Source organism: Diadema setosum, chromosome 7, assembly GCF_964275005.1.
Source record: "Diadema setosum chromosome 7, eeDiaSeto1, whole genome shotgun sequence".
NCBI classification, from domain to species: domain Eukaryota; kingdom Metazoa; phylum Echinodermata; class Echinoidea; order Diadematoida; family Diadematidae; genus Diadema; species Diadema setosum.
This window is the reverse complement of record NC_092691.1, coordinates 41,402,959-41,416,952: the sequence shown is the minus strand read 5'-3', so window position 1 is coordinate 41,416,952 and position 13,994 is coordinate 41,402,959. Positions and strand designations below refer to the sequence as shown.

The following is a 13,994-nucleotide window of genomic DNA, read 5'->3' as shown; positions in this document are numbered from 1 at the left end:
TCTGAATTCAGGCCTTTGCCTGAAAACTGGCATCCCTGCATAAGAGTTGAATGTTTTACATGGAATTACCAACCTCTTCTGAAGAGTGGACACAATCATCCAAAAATTTGTCTAAGATCCGTGGAGTTTCAGTGTCTGCAGCATTCACAAGATCAGTTTGCAGTCTGCAATCATAAACAAACATCAGGTTTAATGGTACACCTGAGTGATGTTAAAACAGCACTGGCCATTACAGAAAATGTCTCACAATGCAAATTCTATTGCAAAAAGGAGAAATACCGGTACTGATGGTGATAATGTATAGTAATCACTAAAATTCAAACAGCAAAGGTCTTGCAAGCCAGCACCTTCATTACATTTAAACCTGAACAACATCTTTGGGAGGAAGTGCAACTGACACAAAACAGTAACAATCTGATTTTTTTTTCAGTCAAAATATAAGACTGCTTTAATACCTGGTGACACAAGTTTATTGTGAGAGACAGGTTTTGAAAAGAATAGATACAAGTAGAGATATTTGAAATGATGAAAAAGAAAGAACCAGTATTATGCCAATAAATATTTTGATGAGATTATTTTCAGAAATACTTCACATTAAATACTAGAAAAAAGCAAAAGGTGACAGAAAAACAACCAAAAGTAGTTTCAACCATACAGAGCATTCACAAAGTATTATCAAGTCATTAAAAGGTAACTTTTCATTCATCATCATTCATTCACCTGGCTTGCTTGCTGAAGAACTCTTGGTCTCCTGCCAGGAGTTCCGATGTTTTTCCACTGTCAGAGCTGTGGCCCTCCTGGTCCAAGAGGCTGGAGGTGTTGAGACTAGACTGTGTGTTCCTGATTATCCTTTCAGCTCTGCGGAGCATAGCATCAGCTCTAGCACTTTCTGAATGAAGAAATTGCAAGAGAATATCACAGGGAATATATTTCATGCCATAGATGTCCAAAGTATGGAAGATGCAAAATATATACATGTATGTTTATATATAAGATATTTTTTACTACAGTCATTTTGCTATGTGTCTTCAAATAATGATAATGCTCTGAAAAGTTATCATATAAAATATTTTTGAAGCAGTTTTACATTACCATTAGATATCAACGAATGTAATATTCAAACCATGTCAGCTATTTAAACCTTTTACTATCTACACTTAGCCTACTACCTACTCTCTAGCCCTACAACCTCTCAAGACAACTACTGTAAAACACAATATTTTCGCGGCATGAAATTTTCGCTAATTGGAGCTAAGGGCCTTTTTCGTGGGATGAAATTTTCGCGAGTTGCCTCAAACATTCGATGCATATAGTGTAGACAAGAACTTTCATGTGCACTTAAATTTCGCAAATTTTGGCTCTCGTGAAATTTGCGAAATTAAAATGCACGCCAACATTCGTTTTACAGTTTTCAATTTTAGAGTTTGATTAAATGGTCATGTTTGATCAAAAGACCAACATAAAGGGAACAAACACATGCAAGTTACACACCGCAATATTAGAACAAGTACAGCATCAGCTCCACAAACCTTGCAGAGTTTGAATACCCTCCCTGCTTATCAGCTAATGATATGCGAATCCTGTAAACACATTTCACTCACCACCAACTGTAGATTCACTGAAATAGTCTGCCATGACATGGGAGCCTTGTTTTTCTCCCCCGTCTTCCCTTTCATCATGGAGAGTGATGGAGGACAGTGGGCTCAGGGTGGCCAAGTCATCTTCTTGGAGAGTGCCATTACTAGTATCATTGACTCTCGGAGGAATGTGCCCCTCCTGCAGACCAGGGGAAGTTGATGGCATGGACAAGCGTGCACGAGCAATGTCTTTGTCCAAGCCAAATGGAGAGGAGTAGATCAGACTGTCAGTTGTAGTGGTATTGTCCAGTTGCTGCTCTGCAGTCGCTATGCCATTATTTTGATGGTGAGAGTGTGAAGATGACTCATCTAGCAATGCTCCACGATGATGATGTTGACGCTGATGATGATGTGAAGTGGATTTGGGCAATACCTTCATGTGATGACGCTGTTTTAGAGATGAATGATGAGAGTTGTTCCCCTTTGAGGTAGAGTAGCTTTTTGAATATGCCTTCCTCATTGATTGCTTGATGTTGAAGTCTCTGTAAGGGGCCTTGGGAGCTGATTGTCGAAGTGTGGAAACACCATTGCCGCATGGGGATTCATTAATGAGTTCCTCTGTGCTTGCACTCTGAGTTCTCATGTGAACAGCCCTCTTATGCTTCCCATCTAGATTATCAGTGAATGAATGGTGACCTTTTTTGTAAATGACTTTCTTCACTGAGCCATTAGTTGTCATAGTCCCACCTTTGAGTTGCACATGTCCACTTTGAGAAGTTGATTGTGGCTTCACATTGTCCGACAGAATTCCACTTCTGCTGTTTTTGTGGGGGAACCTTCCACTACTATGAGACAAATCCCCTTTACCCGACTGATTAGAGTCTAATCCTACGGCAAGAATCCTTAGGGAGGCAGGCAGGTGGCTGGAGGTGGTATCTAACTCCTCTACCCATGTGGGAGGAGGTCTCCTACCAGACATGACAGACATAGACCTCTCTGAGACTAGGTCAGAAGTGGCAGCTGAGTTATCGAGAAGGCTGTCAGTGCTGATATCAGAACCTCTCATGTAATTTGCATCACTCAGGCCAGCTCCCAATGTTTCTTGGAGGGAGGTATGGCCATCAGCACTCAGCAGCGTATCTGTGTACAGGGTGGCAAGATTTTTCTGAGTAGTCACCGAAGAGTCCAGATTGGACACCCACGCTGGGATAGGTCGTCTTCCAGCCCTGTAATGGCTGCCAGACAATCTCCTGGAAGAATAGCTGCCTCTCTGGCTACTCTGCCGCCCCCTTAAAGCATCACTCCTGTAGGGTCGGTTAAGAACATATAGCCCTTTTAATGGATTGGTTGAAGGCTGACTATGACTCCTCTCTCTTGAAGAACTTTTGGAATGCCTGCTGGAAATTCTCATGAGATGTGACATTCCCTTTGTTTTTTGTCCACTGTGCATGAATGTCGGATTCACTTGAGATGACTGTCTGGATTTGAAATGATTGATGCTCGTGTTAACTTTGAAGACAGGCACTTGGTAAGGATTGGCAAGGAGTAAGGCATCTGTAGAGGAGCTGATCTCACTGGCTATGTCAGTGAAGTCTTTCTCGTGCATAGGTGGAATCTCATATGGTAGAGGACTACTAGTCCGCATGAAATCTGTTGAAGTTGGCAGGGTTGATGCTGCAAGGATAAGAAGAACGGCATAAAAAGACACAAAGATAGTTGAGCACATAACATATTATAGGCATCTGAAATAATAAATATATCTGCAAAATAGAGTTCAGATATAAGGTCACCATAAAAAGCACATTTGGCATATACATCAATATCATGGTTGGAAGTCTGTTTGAAAGTGTTCCCCTTGTCTTTACATGCCTCAATGGCTTTGCATCAATAATTGAATAGTATATCTTTTCCATATGCCAGGGCTGCACACTGGCGCCGGTCCGACGGTCAAAGACCGGTAAAAGTCACTGTCGGACCGGTAACTTTTCAGGAAATCCACAAGTTACCGGTCCGACATGACCAGTAAAAAAAAAGCATTGGTGGGGTCAGTTGAAAGAAAAAGAGCAGCCCCGATCAGGGAGAAACAGGGAATGCAAGATATCGCACTGTTCAACAAGTTTTACACAAGTTTTCATTTATGTCTACCGGTGAACTTTGTACAGTAAACATACATTAGTTTTGAGCACTAGCAGTCGACCAGTTATTCGCCCTCGCTTGCGCATTATTGGCGCTGCTCACGCACTGCCATGCAATGCAATACATGCAGAGCATGTACAGTGTAACTGCTTTTCGTTTGCTTGCGATCGGCGGTCATGCCAGACAAGAAGCATTGATAGAAGCGCACGCATTTCTGGGTCATTTTACTCATGATTTTTTAACGCAAGATCGATCCGATCCCGGCTTCGCAGCAGCGTGGCATTTATGTTAGAACTAATTTACTTGTGTCGATTTTTAGAAAAAGTAAAAACACATTCGATATTCAGCGATACAGTAAATGGATCTGATTGTGTTCATTTTCATTTTACACAGTCATTTCACAAATGAATATTTTCATTCGCTCAGAATGGTCTCATAATGAAGATAGGCGCAAAAAGGATCACGAAATCGGCTCTTCCGTGTACTTTTTAAGAACGCATGCACAAAATGTGAATAGATAATACTAGGGAGGAAAAAAATCATGAAATCATGGCAGTCCCGCTTACATATTTGAGGTAGAAATCGTCCCAAAAAAGATCATGAATACGACCGGCCGCGTCGTATTTTTCAAAGGCTTATGTACGAAATGCGAAGAGATTATTGGGGAGAAAAAAAAATGAAAAATAAAGGACACATTTTGGTGAGTGCATCATACCGTAAATGATTACAGCCGAATAACAATTCATGAAATCAACGCAATCCCGTTGAAATTTGAGGAAATAATAGGCGCAAAAAGGATCTTGAATTCAGTCCTGCATGCCGTGTTGGTTATCAAAAACGCATGCACAAATGCGACGAGATTATCGGGAGAAAAATAAAAAACACATTTTACCCTTCTGGTGCGTGCATCATAAAACATTACATCTGAAGTAATTTATGAAATCGCCACAATCCCGCTGATATTTGACGTAGAAATAGGCGCAAAAAGGATCGTGAATTCGGCCGTGTCGTATACCTTTTAAGAACGCATGTACGAAATGGGAAAAGATTAGCGGGAGAAAAATAAAGGACACATTTTCGCCCCTTTTGGCGCTTGCATCATATAGATTACAGCCGAATGGTAATTCATGAAAATTTCGCAATCCCGTTGGAATTTGAGTAAACAATAATAGGCGCAAAAAGAATATCGAATTCGGCCCTGCATGCAATGTATAATTTTGAAAACGCATGCACAAATGCAACGAAAATACTATCGGGAGAAAAATAAAGAACGCATTTTCAACCGTTCTGGTGAATGTATCACAAAAGATTTCAGCCGAAATAATTAATGACATATCGCAATTCCGCTGACATTTGATGTAGAAATAGGCGCTAAAAGGGTCGTGAATTCGGCCGTGACGTATAGGCATGTACGCAATGCGAAGTGATTATTGGGTGAAAAATACAGGATACATTTTCAAACCCTTTTGGCCCGTGCATCATAGAGATTAGAGCCGAATAATAATTCATAAAATCATCGCAATCCCGTTGAAGTTTGAGGAAACGATAGGCGCAAAAGAATCATGATTTTTTGGCCGTGTCGTGTATCTTTTAAGAACGCATTTACGAAATGCGAAGAGTTTATCGGGGAAAAATAAAGGACACATTTTCAACCCCTTTTGGCGCGTGTATCATAAAAGATTGCATCCGAAGTCATACATGAAATCATCGCAATCCCGCTGATATTTCACGTAGAAATAGACGCAAAAAGGATCGTGAATTCGGCCGTGTCGTATAGGCCTATACCTTTCAAGAACGCATGTACGGAATGCGAAGAAATTATATGGGGAGAAAAATAAAGAACGCATTTTCAACCATTCTAGCTGGTGCGTGCATCACAAAAGATTACATCAGAAGTAATTCATGAAAGTGCCACAATTCGGCTGATATTTAATGTAGAAATAGGCGATAAAAGGATCGTGAATTTAGCCGTGTCGTATACGCATGTACGAAATGCGAAGAGATTATTGGGAGAAAAATACAGGACACATTTTCAATCCCTTTTGGCCCGTGCATCATAAAGATTACAGCCGAATAATAATTCATGAAATCATCGCAATCCCGTTGAAGTTTGAGGAAACAATAGGCGCAAAAAGAATCATGATTTTTGGCCGTGTCGTATATCTTTTAAGCACGCATTTACGAAATGCGAAGAGTTTATCCGGGAAAAATAAAGGACACATTTTCAACCCACTTTGGCGCGTTATCATAAAAGATTACAGCCGAAGTTATTCATAAAATCACCGCAATCCCGCTGATATTTTAGGTAGAAATAGGCGCAAAAAGGATCGTGAATTCTGCCGTGTCGTATACCTTTCAAGAACGCATGTACGGAATGCGAAGAGATTATGGGGAGAAAAATAAAGAACGCATTTTCAACCATTCTCGCTGGTGCGTGCATCACAAAAAGTTACATCCGAAGTAATTCATGAAATCTCCACAATTCCGCTGATATTTGAGGTAGAAATAGGCGTAAAAAGTATCATGAATTCGGCCATGTGGTGCATCTTTTTAAGAACGCACTTACGAAATTCGAAGAGTTTATCGGGAAAAATAAAGGACACATTTTCAACCTCTTTTGGCGCTTGCATCATAAAAGATTACAGCCGAAGTAATTCATGAAATCGTCGCAATCCCGCTGATTATTTTTAGGTAGAAATAGGCGCAAAAAGGATCGTGAATTCTGCCGTGTCGTATACCTTTCAAGAACGCATGTACGGAATGCGAAGAGATTATGGGGAGAAAAATAAAGAACGCATTTTCAACCATTCTCGCCGGTGCGTGCATCACAAAAAGTTACATCCGAAGTAATTTATGAAATTGTCACAATCCCGCTGATATTTGAGGTATAGAAATAGGCGCAAAAAAGTATCATGAATTCGGCCATGTGGTGCATCTTTTTTTAAGAACGCACTTATGAAATTCGAAGAGTTTATCGGGAAAAATAAAGGACACACTTTCAACCTCTTTTGGCGCTTGCATGTGAAAATATTACAGCCGAAGTAATTTATGAAATCGTCACAATCCCGCTAATATTTGAGGTGGAAATGGGCGCAAAAAGGATTGCGAATTCGGCCCTGCATGTCATGTACCTTTCAAGAACGCATGCACAATGCGAATAGATTATCGGGAGAAAAATAAAGAACCCCTTGAAGCGCATGCATCAGAAAATATCACAGCTAAAATAATTCATTAAATCGTCGCAATCCAACTGACCACCAAGAGCAGGTTACGCAGCAAGTTCGTGCGCCGATGTTTAGAAAAAGTCACAAACGCATTTGATACAATCTGATTTTGTTCATTTTCATTTTACACTGTAATCAATAAACAAACATTCTATTTTTTCCTATTTTTTTTTTTTTAGATTTCTTGTGCAATAAATAATGCAAGTTTAAAGAAAATATTAATCTGTAGAATGTACATGGGTAAGGGGGTACGTCCATAAAAAACAAGAAAAATAAGTTTGCAAGTCATTTAATTTTTTTTAGGTTGTCGTTGTTGACCGGTAAATTTTCTGTTCGGACCGGTAAAAAATGGTAAAACGGGGCATTTACCGGTCCGACAGAGACAGGTTGGACCGGCAGAAAAAATGGGTTAGTGTGCAGCCCTGCATATGCATTACAAATGTTACCATTACCACACACATACTGAATATTAAACACAAAGGCATGACAATTGCATTTAGAGATTACGTCATCATGAATGAAAAACATAAGCATCTTCTACATTTATCAAAAGACGCCAATTAACTCAGCAATGTATTTATTGATGACCTGCATTCTGCTGTTACTCCTGAGATGCAACATTCCTCTTAAAGGTCCTGTTCACCTTTGGGAACAGTGATTTAAAAACTTTCCACATATGACATACATAATGCATACTGTGTAGGTCTGTTGTACCGCAAAACATCCTATCTACAGCCTAAAATATAAGGAGATATCTGTATTTTTCTCAATCAACTGTAACTGTATATGGTTTAGTCTGGAAATATTTTTATTATAACTATTGCTCACATTCTGTACATCTAACAATACTTAACATCGATTTTACCAATTCAAATCTTTACAGTGGTTGTTTCTATCCCTAACTCACATTTAAGAACAATATCAAATCACTAGTGCTAGGTTTTTTGTTTCATCTGCAAATGGTAAATTATGCCTTTAACAGCAATATCAAATAGTGTACATCTGCATATTTCAATCATTCTGTCGATACAAAAATGAAAAATGCACACCTTTCTCATGTTCCAAGTCTGCTCTCAAAATTGTGTCATAGGAGTCATCAATGAGCTTTCGGATATTGAATCGATGGAATTCATTCTTGGTGTCCCGTATCCCAGTTTCTAAACTCCTTTGCACTGTCTTTTGTAAGGTAGTTTTGGGCAGCAGTAAATCACTAACTGTTCTCTGAAAGAAAAGAAGAGAGAGAGAAAGAGAGAGAGAAGATGGTAAACAAAATAACTTCATCAAAGGGAAATGAAACCTGAATATAATTGAGAATTGAGTAAATACAGCAATATCTAATTTTCAAAATTTCTGAGCAGCCATCGCTGGATGAGAAAATTGCAGCAAATCGTGATATCACAAACAATATACATCATGGAAATATAACAAAAATGTTTGGTGTCTCATTGGTCTCTAATAAACTGTTGTTTCTACATTCCTTCTCATCTGATCAGTTCAACAATCTAAGAAGTTATTCTAAGAGAACTTTTTACACAGTTAATGCAGGTACTGTAAAAGTGGAAATTTTCGCTCATTTCATGCAACCAGAAACTAAGTGTAGCAAAAAAAGCTGCTGAAAACTGCTTATCCAGTAGTGGTGAGCTAATAGAGTTAACGGAGTAAAAAAGGGCCTGAGCTTTCGATCCTAGCAGAATCTTCGTCAGAGGCAAAATGCAGGGAAAGCAATCACATATAAGGACTTCTCTCAACAAGAACAGTCAGGGACAGGCTGGGTACACAGAACAAAGAAAACAAAGGAGAGGGTGGGAGGTCATGGGCAAGGAACCCAACAGGTAAAGGGAGGGGGATTAGAGCAGGAGAGCGGACAGACAAAAGGCAGAGGAGGGCAGACAGACAAAAGGCAGAGGAGGGTCAGTGATGATCCTGAGGACCATGGGGGCAACCACTGAAGGAAAAGGATGAATGGGGTGACAACATCAAAGAAGATAAAGAACAACAGAGGGATAAAGAAAGGAAAAGAGTGAAATAGCAACAGCAAGGGGAAGGGGGGGGGGGGGGGCTGAGCAAACACTGAGCCCTAAAAAGGTGTACCAGGAAGAGGCAACAAAATGAAAGTAATCAAACATATCAAAGTATCTATAGCAATATACACACACAGTAATGACAATAATGATTAAAGGAGCTGTACAGTACTGGTCAAGGTGCGGATTCATGCTTTGAACATTCCTAAGTGAGGTAATGAGAAACCTCCTATGAAATATAAAAGAGCATGCAATTTTATGAAGAATTCAACGTTTATTTGATGAAAATCGGCTGCCAAATGGCTGAGATATCCGAAAAAGTGCTAATAATAAAAGGCGACATGCCACAACTTTATTAGGATCTCTTCGTTTCACCTTGTTTTTGGATATCTCGGCCATTTCAAAACCGATTTTCATCGAATAAACTTTTGATACCCCTTAGAACCACATGCTCTTTGACATCCCATAGAGTGGTTTCTGAATATCTCGCAAAACGTTAAAAGCTAAATCCTCACCTCGACCAGAACTGTACACACCCTTTAAGATATTGATAAAAGAAATAAGAGAAAGCACATATGAAAGGGGGGGGGGGTGGGGCAAAAACATCCGAGGGAGAGAAAATCGCAACCAGAAACTAGCGCGAAAATAAAAACACACAAATATTTTTGCATGCCATATGTTCCAGTAGTTGATGTCTTGATTCAACGGAATAAAAAACATGCGAAACTCTTCTTACCCGGCCAAGCGCGAAAAATTAGTCACGCAAAAGTAGCCACTTTTATAAGATGGAGTCATAACTGTCTTATTTCCTTTGAACCCATGTTCGATGCCACCACTCAAAAATATTTGAAGCATGTACCAAACTAGATCTGCTGTGCAGATAGAAGATCATTGACTTGTGTCTCATTGCATAATCACCATCCACTTTTTAAGGAAGATACCAATGTCTTTGTGATGGTGAGTACTTTTCACCATCCCTACTTATAAAAGATAAGATGGTATATATTGGGGATGAATCACTGAAAAGAAATTACACAAAAAATTATGAAATAAAAATGAAAATTACTCGACTGGGTATGCCCAAGCATTAATCTTCAGTTCTATTTGTCGGCATTATTTTGACAAGTGATAAAACCAGCTTTCCAGGTGGTACAATTTTAAATTCTTATGATTCTGCTCTGATTTACACTTTTGCACATATTTCTGGATGGGATTGACTTTTGTCTTATATCCTTTATCATTAAGTGATATTTCATTTCATTTATTAAATAAACAAGCAAAATATAGTCAAAATTATATTAATGTTCAAAATGAATGTTAGGATTGCTCAGCAAAGACAGCAGCATCAAACATTGATCATCAAAGGCATAAATGCACCTGTGGAATTCTTTTATACATCCGTAGAAAACTGACAACTGCTTGAATAATTACAGCCAGTTGGAACGAGCAATATCTTGAATCTCCTTGCTCCTACCCAGCAGCAAAGTACTAACTTACTCCACATGTCAGAACTTACACTAACATCTTGAATGTTTATCATAATTTCTCCATCAAAAGAAATCTTGATCTCTGGTGACAAAGCCTACCCTGTACGGAATCGAGTGACCTGGTTTCTTGTTGTCGTAGTTTGCGATGTAATCTGTGAGGGCAGCCGTTGCTGAAGGGTACTGCTTATTGCGATACGTCAAGAGAGAAGCCCTGCCACTAAGGCTCTGGGAGCTGTGCAGGCCCCCTTGCCTGGTGGACACTGCAGTGGAGTTAAAAGCTGGCAAACTTCTGCTCATCAACGTAGACTGCACAGAGCTGAGTGGCTTCTGTCTGAACAGTGACTGGTCGTTGAGGCCAGCAATATCATCCAGTTCTCTTTGTGACATCATTTTGCATTTGAGGGTCTCATAGTCTCAGGAAAAAAGCCATCTGAAATAGATATTGAATAAAAATTTGTTATTTCTACTAGAGAGTAAATTTTATCACAATATCAAATGCTGATAATACTTATCTTGATTTGGGAAATCATTAGATTATAATAAAAGATATCTTACAGAAAGAAAAACTTAAATAAAAAAGAACTTATAAATATTACTAAAAGTCCATCAGCTATTACAGTACTGTAAACAGAATCTTACTACTAATACTACAATGCTGCATGATGCCAGGAGTTAACATGATGTTACATAATATAACTTCATGTTTACTCCTGACATCCTTTTGAGTTAAGGATATCACTTACATTAGGACCTACAGGTACATTGAACTTCTTTTGAATAGTGTGAAAATAATTGTGCATAACATGCATTACAAGACCATCACAATAGCAATGGACATGAACAATAAAATCATGTGTTGAGGTTAACATGGAATACAGCTGAAGGCAGGCTAGAGTTCCATAATGTACCCCTGCTAAAGTTCAGAGCTACCAAGTCTCACGCATTCTGCACGAGACTCAAGAATTTAGGGTCTGTCTCACGATCTCACGCATGGCACTCATTTTTCCCACGCATAGCTCAAAGGATAAAAGTGATAGCTGCGATTGCAGGTATATTTCCCTTTTGTCTTTCAAAATAAGTAAAAAATAGTCACTTATGTATGCACCAGATCGCACCATAAGAGCTAAAAATTGACACTGATTGAAAAAGCTCCCTATCGGGGAAGAGGGGTTTTACCCTACCCCCGCTCGGTCGCTTCGCTCTCGCCAAGACGCCGAGTCATGAAAATCTCACTCATAATTTTTTTTTTTTTGAACTTGGCATCTCTGAAAATAAAAAAAAAAATATCAGAAATCCTGGTCATGAATACATTCATATAAAAGTTTGTCGCTTCATCTTAATACTTGCAGAGTTGCAGCTGCTGCATTGTCACGATTGTGAATCACTAACCAGAACCTTTGTTTGTTTGAGGGACAGTGCTTTTGCCCCTCGTCTTACTGGCTGGATGGGGGATGTAAGATTGGAATTGAATTAGGAACTCAAACTCTCGAGTCTGTGAGGCCCTACTCTGATCAATGACACTCCACAATCTATGATTTTACATGAGTCTGAGTTTCTTTCGGTCTGCCGGTCGGACTTAAGACTAATAAGAGTTAGCTTCTTCTTTTGTTGATTTCTACATAGGTCTAGATGAGCGTGGTTAGCATGGTTAGAGGACTACATAGAATTCTATAGGTCGGACCATTGTTCTGTGGTCTAGGAGAAACAGAGCTGGAAGACGTCTGGCCGGACCGGACGCACACAATCTATGCAAGATTACACTACTTAGAATCTAACAGTTTTTACAAACATGAGGTGCCTCCTCTCTACAAGTGTGAATACGTTTCTGTATTTTTCCACTGCTTTCAAGAGTATACACTGCACTCATATCACTCACCCTCATCTTCCATAGCGAAGTAGCTCTTGCAGATCTTAGCACTGGCCGGCTGTTTTCAAACCAACAACACACGTACACTAGAGCACTGCACATCACACTAACATGTATAGGGCTCACACCCATATATTTTCCCCATAGGGATGTGTGTTAAAAATCAAACTTTAAAAAATTCTATAAAATAGCTCATACAAATGGCGTCTTTCATATCGCATGTCAAAATAAAGTAAGATGTGCCCTTTCACTCATCAAAATATCAAGGGGAGTTATTCAGCTCAAACTCTGTCAAAAGGTCGGCAAAACTTTCAGACTATATTTATATGTGTCTTTTTAACTAAAAAAGGCTCATTTCTGTGCGTGCGCGCGCCGAGTTAAATTAGTCCCTTTAAATTCCACAAGAAAAAGCTAGCACCTGCCAAGCAGAATATATTTTGTAGAGGAATTCACACTCATCAACTTGAGCTAAAAACTTTTCTTCTACCTTCATTTCCTGATTTTTTATGATTTTTTTCTGAATTAATTTTGGTATCTCAAGAGACGTGTGTTAAAATTCAAATTTCAAAAAATTCTGTAAAATAGCTGGGAGAAATGAGGTGTTTCATCTTCACTAACCTGGATAGTGAGCTATAGGCCTACCCTGTCATCCATCAAATTTCCAAGGCAGGTTCTTCGGCTCAAACTCTGTCCAAGGGTCCGGAAAGCCAGACTACGAGTTCTTTTCACTCAAAATATCACCTATTTTTCGTACACGCACCCAAATTCCTTCAAATTCCAGTAGAAAAGCCTTCATCTTCACACCAAAATGCAGTTTGTAGAGGAATTCATACTCAATATCTGCTATTCAGTTTTATGCCAAACTGTACTGATTTTTAATTATTTTTTTCTTCATTCATTATGCAGTTTGTAGAGGAATTCATACTCAATATCTGCAGCTATTCAGTTTTATGCCAAACTGCATTACTGATTTTTTATTAATTTTTTTTTCTTCATTTCCGGGTATCTTTGGTACGAATTTACAAGTGATAGTAGACCAGCCAAACCTCAAAAAAGGCTCTAGATAAGGATTCGACGGCATTTTTTGTTAATGCTCCATTCTCATGCTGAAAGTCTTGCAAAAGTACTAAGGAATAGCCGTACGGCCGGATGTCAAGCGCATTTTTTGCTGAAAAATGTCATTTTTAGCACAAAATTCAAAAGCATGTAAAAAATCACGATTTTTATTTTTTACTTGCATTCAATTGATATTTGAAAGATCATGAGTTTCAATTGTCCCTTTTAATGAAATTGCAATCTAAATGTGTTTCCTTAGCATTTTAAAAAGTCATTTTGTACAGCCATATATGGGGCTCTCAAATGTTTGGGTGTTGTTTTCTCGAAATAATATTCACAAATTAATTAACGTTCTGCAAAGTTTGTTTTTCCAAGGTAAAGAGATTATCTTTCAAAAGTGATTTAACATTTTATAAAACTAGACATGCTTCTTTAATTGAATGTGTCAATATTATTTCTAATTTTCTTGAAGAAATTTTTACTTTTAATCAAAACTCTGAAGATGCAGAAACTCAGAAAATGCATTTTCGAGCATTTTCCAGTAGCCCCGCGCTGCTTGTGTGCGCGCAAATACTTAATACGTGTGCGTACGTACGTCTAGGTCTATCATTGCAAAGCAATTTACA

General features: G+C 38.8%; 1 protein-coding gene across 1 annotated transcript in view; it reads right to left on the bottom strand.

Moving 5' to 3' along the window:
• LOC140231255 (uncharacterized) overlaps positions 1–10,835 on the bottom strand; it is a 53,402-nt gene extending 42,567 nt beyond the window's left edge. Inside the window, exons 1-5 of the mRNA XM_072311403.1 lie at positions 10,545–10,835; positions 7,987–8,158; positions 1,602–3,251; positions 721–889; positions 74–164 (exon numbers count right to left, since the gene is read on the bottom strand). Coding sequence (XP_072167504.1) covers positions 74–164; positions 721–889; positions 1,602–3,251; positions 7,987–8,158; positions 10,545–10,835 — 2,373 coding nt within the window. The remainder of the gene's footprint in view (positions 1–73; positions 165–720; positions 890–1,601; positions 3,252–7,986; positions 8,159–10,544) is intronic.
• Positions 10,836–13,994: the final 3,159 nt, after the last annotated feature.